The 13,344-nt window shown below is 42.8% G+C and overlaps 1 protein-coding gene and 1 long non-coding RNA gene across 9 annotated transcripts in view; one reads left to right on the top strand and one right to left on the bottom strand.

The window, feature by feature from the left end:
• THADA (THADA armadillo repeat containing) overlaps positions 1-13,344 on the bottom strand; it is a 324,153-nt gene that overhangs the window by 74,797 nt on the left and 236,012 nt on the right. For all 8 annotated transcript variants that reach the window (XM_027621844.2, XM_027621847.2, XM_027621842.2 and 5 more), the window contains one exon: positions 6,913-7,007. In XM_027621844.2, the coding sequence (XP_027477645.1) occupies positions 6,913-7,007 (95 nt within the window). The remainder of the gene's footprint in view (positions 1-6,912; positions 7,008-13,344) is intronic.
• LOC113937505 lies at positions 10,341-12,597 on the top strand. Its single transcript, XR_003524631.1, has 3 exons — positions 10,341-10,393; positions 10,900-11,239; positions 12,490-12,597. It is a non-coding gene; the product is annotated as an uncharacterized LOC113937505 (long non-coding RNA).

Here is a 13,344-nt window from a genome sequence, read left to right as displayed (position 1 = left end):
CAAATAACCCAATTTAAAAATGGGCAAAGGATCTGAACAGACAATTCCCTAAAAATGTTATACAAAGGGCCAGTCAGCAGTAGAACAGATGTTTGACATCACTAGCCATAAGGGAAATGCAAATCAAAAAGCACAATGCAATACTGCTTCATGCCTACCAGGATGGCAATAATAAAAAAAGATGGACAATAACAAGTGCTGTCAAGGATGTGGAGAAATTGGAACCCTCATACACTGCTGGCAGGAATGTAAAATGATGTAGTCTCTTTGGAAACAGTTTGCCAATTCCTCAAAAAGTTCAACTTAGGGTTGGCATATGCCCAGCAATTCTACTCCTAGGTCAGTACCCGAGGGAACTCAAAACACATCCCCACAAACACTTGTCCATGAATCCCTATAATAGTATTATTCATAATCAGCCAAAAAGTAGAAACAACCCAAATGTCCATCAACTGATGAATAAGCAAAATGTGGTATACTGACCCAATGGAATACTATTCTGCCATAAAAAAGAATAGTGTTGATTCATGGTACAACATGGATGAACCTTGAAAACACTGTTAAGTGAAAGAAGCCAGACACAAAAGGCCACATGTTGTATGATTCCATTTATTTGAGATATCTAGAATAAGCTTTCAAAAACAGCTTGCTTAACTAATTTACTTGACACAGGTAACTAGTTTCAGATTATCTGAAACTAGTTTCAGATTATCCAGGGCTGCTGGAGTGGGGCAAGACAAGAGCACAGAGAAAAACTGAAATCACAACTGTTCTGAGGTTGCTCATATGAACAGTATTTTACTCCTGGGGTGGAAATGTAGGTAAGACAGTGTCATGACATGGTTCCATGACAGATCCAGATACGCAGCCCAACTCATGCTACTAGAGGTTCTTAATTTTGGTCATGGAAATAGGCAGCGGACCAGGAGCCAAGGAAGCTTGACTATTTCACCAACCAGCTGTGTGACCTTGGGCAAGTCACTTAATTGCTATCATTTCCATTCTACCTACTGATTAAATGGTCTCTAAACTCTAAAATTCTAAGAACTGTGGGCCTATGTCCTCAGCACCAGGCTTGGAATTAACGAGAGGTAAACACCACATGAACCTAGCAATCTAATAACACATCCTATATTATTCTGACTTCTGAAAGGCAGCTAGAATCATCTGCTTATTTTGGGAGCTCACTGTTCCCTGGGAAAGATACTTTTGGCAAAAGCAACTGTTCAGATGACAGTCTCAGTGTTTTGGAGAAAAGCAACTAATTTATTGACAACAAAGCCTGTTTTTTTTTCCTTGAAATTTCATAGCTGCAGGCCCAGAAATAAAAAGTCCCCAGAAGACTCTAAAAATATGTTCTCAATTCCCTTTTATCTCCCACCCAGAGCTGAGAGAATAGCACCAACTGTGTCATATTAAACACATCTGCATCCAACACCGATAAAAGTACATGACCAAGGGAACAGATAAGAATTGTTTTCAATTTGTTCAGTTGGGATTGGTTAAATTTAACCTAATTAGACCAAATAATCAAAGCAGGTGTTTGTAAGTTGCCAATGTTTTCATTCTCTGTAATTGTTTGGCTATATTTCCCAGGAACTTAGGTAAAGGAAGTTAGTATGTCATAAAAATCATTGACCTTATATTTATTCATGTCACACATATATTATTCATGTTCAAGGCAGTACGAATACAAGGCATTGTTGGATACTTGTCACAGGTTTTACCGTTTAACCATCATCAACTTCTGAGCTGGCCTTTGGGAGCGCTTACATTACCTAACTTCCATTATATAAATACAAGTGGTAATAAATGAGAGCCCGTCTTCTAATCTTAAACTGATCTACAGAGCACACTGACTTGGCATTCAGACTATTTAGGGATTCTGACTTCACACTCTCAAGCTGGTCACTTTTCAGGCATTGAGAAGAAAAATAATTACAATAATAAAAGTTACATTCCAGTAAAACAAAATGTTTATTGCACTTGGCAGAATGATGAGATCTGAGCTATAAATCCCAACTAACAAAGAAACCACAAAATGCAGCCACCAGCAGCCTGGTACTGGGAAGTGTTTTATGCGGTGGCCGTGGGTCCACTTGCAAAGAGAGAAGGGGCAGGGGGCTGCCTGGGAGTGGTCAAGCTCTCTCTTTCTAGTAACTGCTTCTGTCCCAGGTACACCCTCATGGTGTTCCACATACTGCCGGCACGGGAGACAGAAATGCGGGCAAGAAAGTGCCCATTCGAGCATGTGATCCAGAAGCTTCTATGAAGGGGATCCCTCTCTGAGGCCTGGGGGTTCTACAGTAGAGGAAGAGGACTGGGAAGTTGGAACAATCAAGAGGGTTCTAGGGCACCCTCCCTGAGGCAGTGGTGGTCCTGATTCTGGTCCTGATTGTGCTGTGGAGCCATGGGGTAAGTGCCCCGAGAGGTCAGGCTCTGCCCTCCTGCTACGCACGTGACACTTGGCTGGCTGTCTCTTCGCCTTGGGTTTCCTCATGTCTGACATGAGGAACCACTAGTACCTCCCTCACTGATGCATGCAAGATGCTTGGCATGATGCTTGGCCTGGAGTTAGGTGCTCAGTAACTGCTGGTCATAGTTGTTGTGATCCCCACAAGGAAGAAGGTATTGAAAATGTTCCCTGAGGACGAGAGTATGCTGGGCATCCTATATACATTTCAGGGGCAGGGAAACAGCCTTTTGAGATCGCTTCTACGCGGTGGAGTGGGATGGAGAGTGTCCCAGCTGAGAGGACAAATGGGAGGTGGGTCTCCAATGACAGTGAAAGCTCTCAGTCTCCGCATCCCTGCCCAGGCCTACAAGGCAGCCCCGAGTGCTTGTGCAATCAGGCCTCCTCTTCCTCATCCCCCGACTCCACCCGGAGACTATAATTTTCTTTCTAGCAGGAAACTGATGTATACGAATGATGACAGCTGGATTCAGAAGAGGAAAAAGAATACAAGGGACAGAGAGTCCTGTGGGTTTAAATCACTTTGGAACTCAAAACAAAACCCCCAGATCTGGAATTTTTAAAACCTAGTTAATGGCTGAGGAAACCTCAAAGGGTGGTGAAGCACTAAGATAAAAGTCTGAATCACACAAAACACATCATTATCTTAAGCTTTTCTAATCGTCTTCCCTGCCTTTCCCCTTCACTGTTTTTCTCCTTGTTTATGCCCCAGCCCCTCAACCTGGTTCTGAGACAGTTCAGAGGTGGAAATAGCCTTCTAAGGTCACGTACAGAACAGTGAGAGGAGATGGACAGATCCTCCTCCAACCAAAAATGTGTCCCTGAGATGGATACTACTTCATTTCTTTTGGAATAATTAATCGCCTTCAAGAGTCATAGTTAGATACATTTACTGTTGATATACAAATACGTACTCTCATATGAATAAAGCAGAATTATGGTGTTTAAGATCTGTACAATGGAAATAAGAGGAGGAATTCCGCCATGATGGCACCATTCGAAGACAGCTATTTTTAGCACTCTGCAGCCTTTACCTTCAGTCTGGTTCTCAGTTCCCCACTCCCACCTCCAGACCCCCAGTGCTGACGATCACAATGTCTGGACAAATCCCCCTGACAATCCATGAATGGATTTTCAGTTACATTCTTTTTTGGCAACAACAGGAACTTAGTTCATAAGGTTCTAAGAATTCTAGGAGGATGAGGGCATAGAAGGAAATGTCACCTTGTCTTAAAAACCACCTGGTGTGAGTCTCTGTCTTACATCCTTCAATAATCTCCTTTGTCTACAAGGTCAACTACAAGCTCCTCAGATTGGCCTATGAGGTCCTTCATGATTGAGTTCCTGCCTCTGTGACTTCCAGTCACACCTGCCTGGGCTTGAACCCAACACTCTGGTCACTGCCCTCGCTCTTTGAAGGCTGTGCTGACTTGTGCCTCTGTGGCTCTGGCCATGCTCCTCCCTCTATCTATAATGCCCACCTTCACCTTGCCCATGTGGTGAATCTCTACTCACCCTCAAAACTCTTCTCAACCACCTTCTCCTCTATGAAGCCTTCCTGTCTTCCCAAGTAGAAATGACCTTCAGTCATTTGGTGCCTCCAGTCTTTGGTGCCTCCAAAGTATCCCATAAACATTTCCTTTACAGCACCTGTAATCTCTTATTGCCCCTACTTATAAGCCCAAAACCCATGTATGTGTGTCTCTAGCTATAGGTGCTCAACGTGTCTGATGTTAGCATGTCATTTCTGATGAAAAAATACATGAACAACAAAAATGATCCTTTTTTGGAATCCAAGGGGGCAGGAGCAGCCTTAATCAAGTGGATTTCCTGACATTCTACGACGGCTATGCCATCTTTCAGTATTTTCCCAGGAAAGCAGACATTTCTTCTTTCCTGAAGATGTTTAAAGTAAGAGGAGAGTTGTGAATGTAAGGGGCTGCAGGGGACTAGATAGATGCATGGTTTCTAGCTAATGATAATGAGGATCATAATATTAACAGTAGCTAATATTTATTGAGCACTTATTCTGTGTGATGCAAAGCACATACCTTACATAGGAATTTACATAAATTCGTCAACATCCACGAATAAGATATAGATCCTGTCATCACCCCCAATTACAGTTGAGAAAAATTGTCTCCCAAGAGGTTCAATGACTTGCCTAAGGTCACAGAGCTAACCAGGAGATCTGGGACTCAAACCCAGGGCTATGGCTTTAGAACCTAAACGATATACTCCCTACTCTGAGCTTTGTGAGCTAATAATGGAGGTAGATATGTACACATTTACAGACATGAAATGAACATGACAACACATGATATAAACATAATATCTGAATTCAGAAAATGAATTTACAACTGACTGATGCATGAATTTAAATAAGACTTCGTATCTTGATGACAACTGTTACTATTCTAAAACCTGAGGAAAACTCTGCATTTCAATCAGTTAATAACCAACTCATTTAACGAGGGCCTGCTATGTGCTTAGCTGAGGGATGAAGAATCTAAGGCATGATCCATTCTTTCAAGGTACTTGCAGGGTAACACTGTAATGTCATGACATTTCAAAATCATATTGAAGTCTACATATCTAAGTAAGTGAACGCCTTGTTTGGTAACATATTTAGCTCTTGCTCAAGCTGCCTTTGGAAATAATTTATGAAACACATAAGAACAGATTTCATTTCTCTAGGTTCACAGTTTATTTTTTTCTTAAACAGTGCCGTCCATCTTAATCGCCATCGTATTTCACATTTGGTCAGTTCTAAAAATCTAGTTCCATCCTCAAAGGAGGAAACTTTATTACCACTGTTTGTGTGGATGTATATTATATGATTATATAACATATAATGTTATATGATGGGCAAACCTGGTTGGAGAATAGAGAATAGAGAATCCACCAAACATGGATTTTGCCCACAACATTCAAGGGTTAATCCCTCCAGACAAGGAATAAAGGTACTAATACGTTAAGAGAAACTTAGTTCAAATAAACTGATGATTACAGTCAACCACACAACTCTGAGAGGATCCCAAAGTCTGGACTCGTTAGTTGTGAGCAACTCTTTCAAGGCCAAAGTCCTTTAGCTACTAAGCAGAGAAGTACTGTCAAGATATATGGAATTTGGAACTGAAATACAAAAATAGAGGAAACCCGAACCAACTTACTTGGTAACATCTGATCTATAATCCCCGCACCCCAGTTAGTTCAAGTGTAAAATAAGGTGGCGCAACCCTGAGGTCCCTTACAGTGGGGGTGATCTATAATATATGGTGCAAACCTGGACACTTTCAAGGGTAAAGGGGAGGCACTATTAATAATTACACTGGGACAAGAGGCATAAACTAGGACTGTTTTACAGCTATAAAACTATATGATCCTATTCTATTAAACGGATACAATAGCTGCCCCTCTGCAGGGCTATGGAGCTGATGAAAGTCCAGGCGTGTTCTTCTTACCTCTGCATGGCCACAGGGGCTTTGTGGGCTAATATACATTGATCTGGGTGAGGTGGTTTCGCACCTCCCCCTCAAAGCACTTTAAATTGGTTTGAATTTGGGAACAGGGTTCCATATGGACAGAGCTGGACTCTGACAGCCTGAATATATTTACTGAAGACAACAAATCATTGACAGACTAAATGTAACAGAGGAAAGGCCTGGCCTGCTTGTACTCAGAATGTGACTTTGTAATTGTAGCCTCCTTTAGACAGGCCTAATCAATTAGAAGAGGCTGATTTTAACCAGTTGCAGGCTCATTACCCTGCATTCCAGTTTGTGTTGATGAAAATCAGTTTCAGTCTGTGGCCTGGAGCTCATGTACAGCACTTCCTGCAGCCTCTTATATAAACACATCAAAAAAAATTTTTTTTTTTTAATTTGGAGTCGCCCTTCTCCATTTTAAGAAAACCACTCTGTGAATCATGATTAAAATAGAACAATTGTATATGGATCTGGTGCCCCATACCAGGAAACATATATAACCACGGAACACATCTCAAGTCAGAGCTTAAGGCAGTGAAGGGTGGATTTGGGACTGAGTCTCAGGTATCCAGACTCCAGGATCAAATGAACCCAGCTAAGTTAGCTCCACGGGATGGAGCAGAATGGACTCTCCGTTATTGAAAATGATGAATTTCAAAGAAAATGATGCATGGAAGAAGAAAAAACCAAGGTCTCTGAAACACAGAGGGTATCTGAGTAGAGTCCAAACTCCAAATAGAAAATAAATGGCAAACTTCCAACTAAACAAGGGCAAGTTTCCTAGAGAAGCTTCTATGAGGGAACCATATGACACCATGCCCCATATTGATTGTGGTTAGTTTTACAAAAGTAGAAGCTGGGGGGCAGTGTGTGGTAGAACCATTCAAAGCCCCACCTGTATTTCAAAGATCCATAATCATTCTAAAATAATGATATAACTATGAGTCATACCTGGCTCTGTGCCTTTCGTGGGTTTGTCAAGGCAGCGAGTCAACAGGAAGAGAATGTCAATATATACAGCTCTGGTCACCAAACATGGATTTTGCCTAGAAAGGTAAAGAACAGGAGATAAATTGGTATTTTCTCTCCCTGAGGTCTGGGTCACAGAAGAGAAAAAGGTATTTTCTGACAGGCACATCATGAGGCTTAGGGAGTTACGGCAAATGCTAAAAAAGACAGATAATCGCCAATTGTAGAAACACGTAAGTCAAATGAGGAAATGAAATCCTAGAGCATATGGTGGAGGTTGGGGATATGCATGCACAAAACAGATAAAACTCTATGCTCTGGTTCCAAATAAAACAAACTGAAAACAAACAAAACCCGGTATCCTCTCCCGGTTATTTGAAAACAAGGAGATTGGCAGGGGGAATTAGATTCTATTATTTTTCCGCTTTAGTGGACATATGGGGCGGGGAGGGAATCATTGGTTATGAGTGTCACTGACTGAGCATTTTGGAGAAGGAGAACTCACTGCCATAGGACAAACCATACCTACGGACTTAAAATAACCAGCTGAAAAACAAACACACGGAAGCACTAACAAACCCTGCGACAGACATTCCTTTCCCAATGAATGGAAAGTTCTTCTTTCAGTAAATGGAGTTCACTTTACTCTTTGAACCACACGCTGGAAAAAGTAAGTGGGCTTGGATTTAGGGGTCTGGATAAAAAAGGAAGAATGAAGACTTTCTTTTGAGAACAGTGCTGAAGGTCACCTGGCTCTGAGCCCCGGCTCAGACTGACCATGAAAAGGGCCTCCCTGGTGTACTAATAATTCAGTACAGGTAGTAAAAAGAGAAGGGACAGCTCTGGGTTTGAATCTTGGCTTTGCCGCTTATTTCTGTGACCTGAGTCATATTCCTGACTGGTACAATGGAAACCCTAATCACTGCATGGTGAGTCACCGTGACTTCCGGTGTGGCGCGGCAACCGGAATTTCCGCCTCGCTGCCGGGCCACGACAGACGCTCCATCGGTGTTCGCTCCCTGCCTTCTCTGCTTCCAGCCTAAGAGTAGGGAATGGCACAAGTGTTCTGGCTAGTGAAATTCTATTTACCTGACCCCTAAACCCATCCTCCCCATTCCCTGCATTTGAACAGTCTTACCATTTCCCTAAAGTTTATTCCTACTCTATCCTGAACTGCCCACATCTAGGGCTGGCATATGCTCTCGCATGAAAAGCAAATCAGGTCCTTTTGACTTAAAACTGTCTTGTGTCCAGGTCTCTCTGTGGCTGACCTGCCTCGTTTCTGTGCTACTGACTTGCTTCCTCTACAGTTATCTGCTTGCTTCTGCTCCTACCCTACCATAACTCCTAGTTTATATGCATACCTCACGTTTGGCCTAATTTCATACCTGCACCTAGATATTTTTAAAAAAATCAGCTTTAAAAAATAGGTAACATGTGTACATGGTATAAAAATAAGTCAGTACAAAAGGGCATGCGGTGAAAACGAAGTTCTCTTCCACCCACTGCCCTCTACTCACCTCTGTTCCCCCGTGGCAACCACTATTACTACTTCTCAGTATGTCCTGCCAGGCTCATTCTGTTCATTTACGAGCATCTACCTATAGCTACCCACTTCTTTATTTTTACACAAATAGTTTACTATATACCAAGTTCTAGGCATTACTTTTTCTCACTTATATATTTTTCGACATCATGCCATTAAAACAGAGATCTGGGGACACTTGGCTGGCTCATTTGGTTAAGCTTCTGCCTTTGGCTCGGGTCATGATCCCGGCATCCTGGGACTGAGTCTCGCATCGGGCACCTTGCTCGGCGGGGAGCCTGCTTCTCCCTCTGCCTGTTGCTCTCCCTGCTTGTGCATGCGCTCTCTCTGCCTGTTGCTCTCCCTGCTTGTGCATGCACTCTCTCTCTCTGACAAATAAATAAAATCTTTAAAAAAATAAAATAAAAACAGAGATCTGCCTCATTTTTCAATGGTTGTAGACTGCTCCATGCCATGGAGGTACCAATCCCCTTTTGAAAGAATTCAGATTGTTTAAGATATCTTGCTAAAAACAATAAGGAATGTATATATACATCAGTTTTGTGCATATCAATGAGTACTCAGGGGAGAAATTCCTAGAAGCTGAATGGATGGATCAAGATATTTGCACATTTAAAACTATGATTGCTTTTAATAAGATGCTCTCCAAAGAGACTGTACCAATTTACACTTTCACCAACAGCATGTCAGAATTCTAGTCTCCCACAACCTAACACAGTGCACTATTAAACTTTTTGACTTTTACCAAGATGATAAGTGAAAAACAGTATCTCATCATTTTTTTTTTAAGATTTTTATTTATTTATTTGACGGAGAGAGACACAGCGAGAGAGGGAACACAAGCAGGGGGAGTGGGAGAGGGAGAGGCAGGCCTCCCGCCGGGGACGTGGGGCTCGATCCCAGGACCCTGGGATCACGACCTGAGCCGAAGGCAGAGGCTTAACGACTGAGCCACCCAGGCGCCCCAGTATCTCATCATTTTTATGTTGCAATTATTTTGTTATAAGTGAGGCTGATCATCACTTCACATGCTTTTCAAAAAAGATACCTGAATTTCCTGTTCTGTGAAATGTATTCACTTTCTCTGTCCATTACGTTGTTGGTCTTCTTCTTGTTGATTTGTGGGAACTCTCTGTGTATTAAGGAAATCTACTCTTTGTCACGTGCTACAAATATTTTTACAGTTTATCATTTGTCTTTCAACTTCATAAATTTTTTACAAGTCAAAAATGTTTAGTTCTATGCAGCCAAATATATTGGTATTTTTATTTGTGTCTCCCGGGTTTTATAGCAGGCTTACAAAGTCTAAACCTTCTTTAAGATTATATAGATAGATAATTTAATATCTATAATTTAGAATTTCCCCATATTTTCTTGTAGTACTTCACAGTTCCATTTTTTGTTGTTGTTGCTTAAAACTTTTATCTATTTGGATTTTTTTCTCCCCAATCCTGCCCCGTCTTTTGTTTCTATCTCGTTTTCTCCAGGTCTCTCAATCCTAACTCCTTGTCCTGATTCCTCTACTCCCTATGAAAGACCCACAGTTTATGAAAAAACTTCTTTAATGGTATAATTTGCAATTCTGGCACTTCCACTGTTTAACAGGTAGGACTTTCCTCTGCCAAAGAAAGGGCCACTCAAGAACAAAAGCGAGAAAAGCCAACGCTGGGGGTTAATGAATCATCAGATATCTAGTACAGGGCTGAGTAAGCGGCCTGCGGAGAGCAGATGGAATTCCCTGAGCACCCAGCTTTGAGCTAAGTGCTGGGAAGTGACGTACAGGGGATGATTTCTGACCTCAGAGAATTCTGTCCACTTACGGAGGCAAAAATAAGGGCAAACTTTGGGACAGGATGTAAGGAGTGAAGAGAAAGAACATCAGGGTGGACTGGAGCAACGGGAAACGTTTATAAAGATGTAATTCCAACTGGGCTGTGAACGCTGGGAAGATTTTAGCTAGACAAAGTTGATGGGGAAGGGCATTTTGAGAGGGGGCAATAGATATGGGAAGTAATTAGTCTGGCCTGTCTACAGACCTGGGGAGATCAGGAAGGGAAGATGTGAGAATGTGTTGAAAAGCAGGAACAAGGAGAATGTAGGCCAGGCCTTCAGGAGATGGGATGCCTCATGCTAACTGGGTGCTTCTTAGTGTAAAAATGCATTGCCTGCTCCCAGGTGGCCTCAGAGTCATAGCCTCTCACCCTGGATGTTTTTCTGTTGGTAGAGCCATACAGAACAATAGAGGGAAATTTTGGGGAAACTGGTTTGACTTTCAACTCTGATGAGGAGCCTAGTTTCCATGAGATTTTTAGCTAAGTTAATATATTTTTTAGGATTTCTAAATGAATGGAGAAAAGGTTGGCAATCTTTAGAGCCCCCCTGCCTACCTGGCTGAAGTGTTCTGCATCTTTTTTTGGACCTAGCATGGGCTGGTGACCTTGCTGGCCTCCTGGGACACTCCGGGGACCACTGTGACTGCCCCCTTAATGGAGAGGCTCTGGGCCAAGTCTGATGCACTCATCGAGATTGTGGGATGTTCCCTCGAATGCTGCTGCTCTTGATTCCCGGAAACAGAGGATCTGGGGCCATAAAGGAGTCCATCCATGGCTTCTCCTTTGAGACCCACTGAGACAGAAATTCTGGCTTGGAGTCCACTGTTCATGCCTCCACACCCAAGGACGGCCACAACCAGAGCCACGGCCACAGCCACATGACATCCCTGTCTGGAGTCACAGCTGGGCCTCACTCTGAACTGGCTTCTAGGTCAGGAAAATCATTTTGTTCTCTCTCTTTCTCTCTCACTGTTACTTGATGTTTGTTCTGACTTGGAAATGGTACACTGTGAGTTCAGGGTGAGCCAGAGGTTTGTTCTTGGTCTGTCAAGCCACTTTGATGATGGGAATAAAATCCTAGGGAACAGCAAGCCAGCTGGACAGGAAAGCAACCCACAGGGTTTTGGTGGGCTTGGGGATTTTTTTTTCTACCCCCACATGGAAAAATCCTGGCATGGGGCACAGTATAATAGAGATTTAGAGTGTTCTAAAAAAAAAAAAAAGAGTCAGAAGTGGTCAGGGTCTAACAGATGGGCTGAAAAACGGCAGAGCCGCGGCCGTAGAAGGAGCAGCAAGGATCCAGGTACTAGGAGGACAAAGTTTACATATATAAAATCAAACAGAGGGCTTGTTGAGAATCTCGCTTTCTTACATTTTTTTTAAACATCTGCCCCTTGACAAATATCCACCTGAGAACCTGATGAATCCACTTCTGCCTTGGGAAATCTCTGAACTTCATTAAACCTCCTGCCCTCTCTCCTGGAAACTGGGGGGAGGGAGAAGGCAGGGCAGGGAGAGCAGGGCTTCCCAGACACATCCACAATGGCCCTAGTGTCTGGAGGACAGCAGGAGTTCCTGGGAAGTCTGTGATAAATTATTCACTTCCCCCGTCCCTTCCAGAATCCCAGTGGCTGTAGAGCTTCTTAACTGAGGCCCATTCATTTGGAAAACATTTACTGGGAGGCTACTGAGAGCTAGGATTAGTGCCAGGGTTTGGAAATATGAAGATAAAATGATTCAGTGACATAGTCACTGCCCTCAAGGAACTTCGAGTCCTGAATGGTGTTTTTCAAACTGTAGGTTGTGACCCATTTTGTTGACTATGAAATCAATCAGTGTAAAAGAGAGAAAAAGGAATGGAGGGGAATGTGGGGAGGAGGGAGGTAGGGGGGAACACAGAGGATCTGGGGCCACAAAGGAGGGAGGGAGCGGAGGAGGAAAAGAGAGGCAGAGAGAGGAAGAGAGGAAGGGAAGGAGGGCAGGAGGAGGAAAATATAGTCAGAGTTCATCAAAGCATAAAGGGAAGCATGGTTTCCTTCACTTGTTGCTATAAAGTCCTTGCCCAGGATCAATTTTTAATAAATTATCTTAGGTGTTAGAGGTAAATAATTTATGAAATGCAATAATTTTAAGTTAAAACATTGGTTGATTTGTTCTAACTCCTTTCTTTTTCTTTTCCAGGTAATAAGCCACCCTGCATTATACTGAATGGTATCAACAGGGTTATGCCTGGTATCCAAAGTGATGGTGGATATGTTGAAAGCAAACATTCCTGAAATTAAATGTGCTACAACTTGAGTAAATTCCCCTATGCATTTTTTTCTTATAGACTCTTCATATCTTATACAGATATTATCACAATTCCAAACTGCGCAAGATTTCACGTGTGTACATATTTATACACACAGACACATACGGCACACATACACATTAGGTCATATGTAAAATATTTGTTTTGAGTGGCTGTCAAAAAATCTTGAAAGCCACCAGTTTAGCAGAAGAAACATGCAACCAATCATACTAGAGTATGAGGGGTGGCCCAAAAGAGGGGTCTGACAGAGTAAAAATTAAGGATGGTTGAAGAGGGACCTGCCCAGTCCTCCTGGGTGAGTTAGGAAGTGACTTGGCAAAGAGCTAGAGAATGAGGAGTCTGGGATACAGAACACGGGCAGAGTGACCCCAGCAGAAGAAGCAACATGTCCAAGGAGCAGGGCACATGACACACTTGGAAAATAATGAGAAGTGCAAAGGGGACATAGGAGGGGAAGGACAACAGGAAATGACAGAGGATGAGTGAAACACCCAAAGGGAGAGCTTAGGAGTGACCTTTAAGAGATCAAAGCTCCAAAGGGTTGAAGCCACCAGGGGGACCCCACCAGCCCAATCCATACAGGAAAGCTAGGATCCCCATTCACTAGTGTGAAGCTTTGGTGGGCTCCCTAGAAGGGACAGACAGTTCATTCTGGACACACTATATTCTTCCAGAAGCATTCACTGCCATCTTCAGATGGCTGGAAACAGCTGTTATGGCTTTAG

Source organism: Zalophus californianus, chromosome 8 (assembly GCF_009762305.2).
Source record: "Zalophus californianus isolate mZalCal1 chromosome 8, mZalCal1.pri.v2, whole genome shotgun sequence".
In the NCBI taxonomy this organism is placed as follows: Eukaryota; Metazoa; Chordata; class Mammalia; order Carnivora; family Otariidae; genus Zalophus; species Zalophus californianus.
Note: the sequence above shows the minus strand (reverse complement) of the source record. Positions and strands in the feature narration are given on the sequence as shown.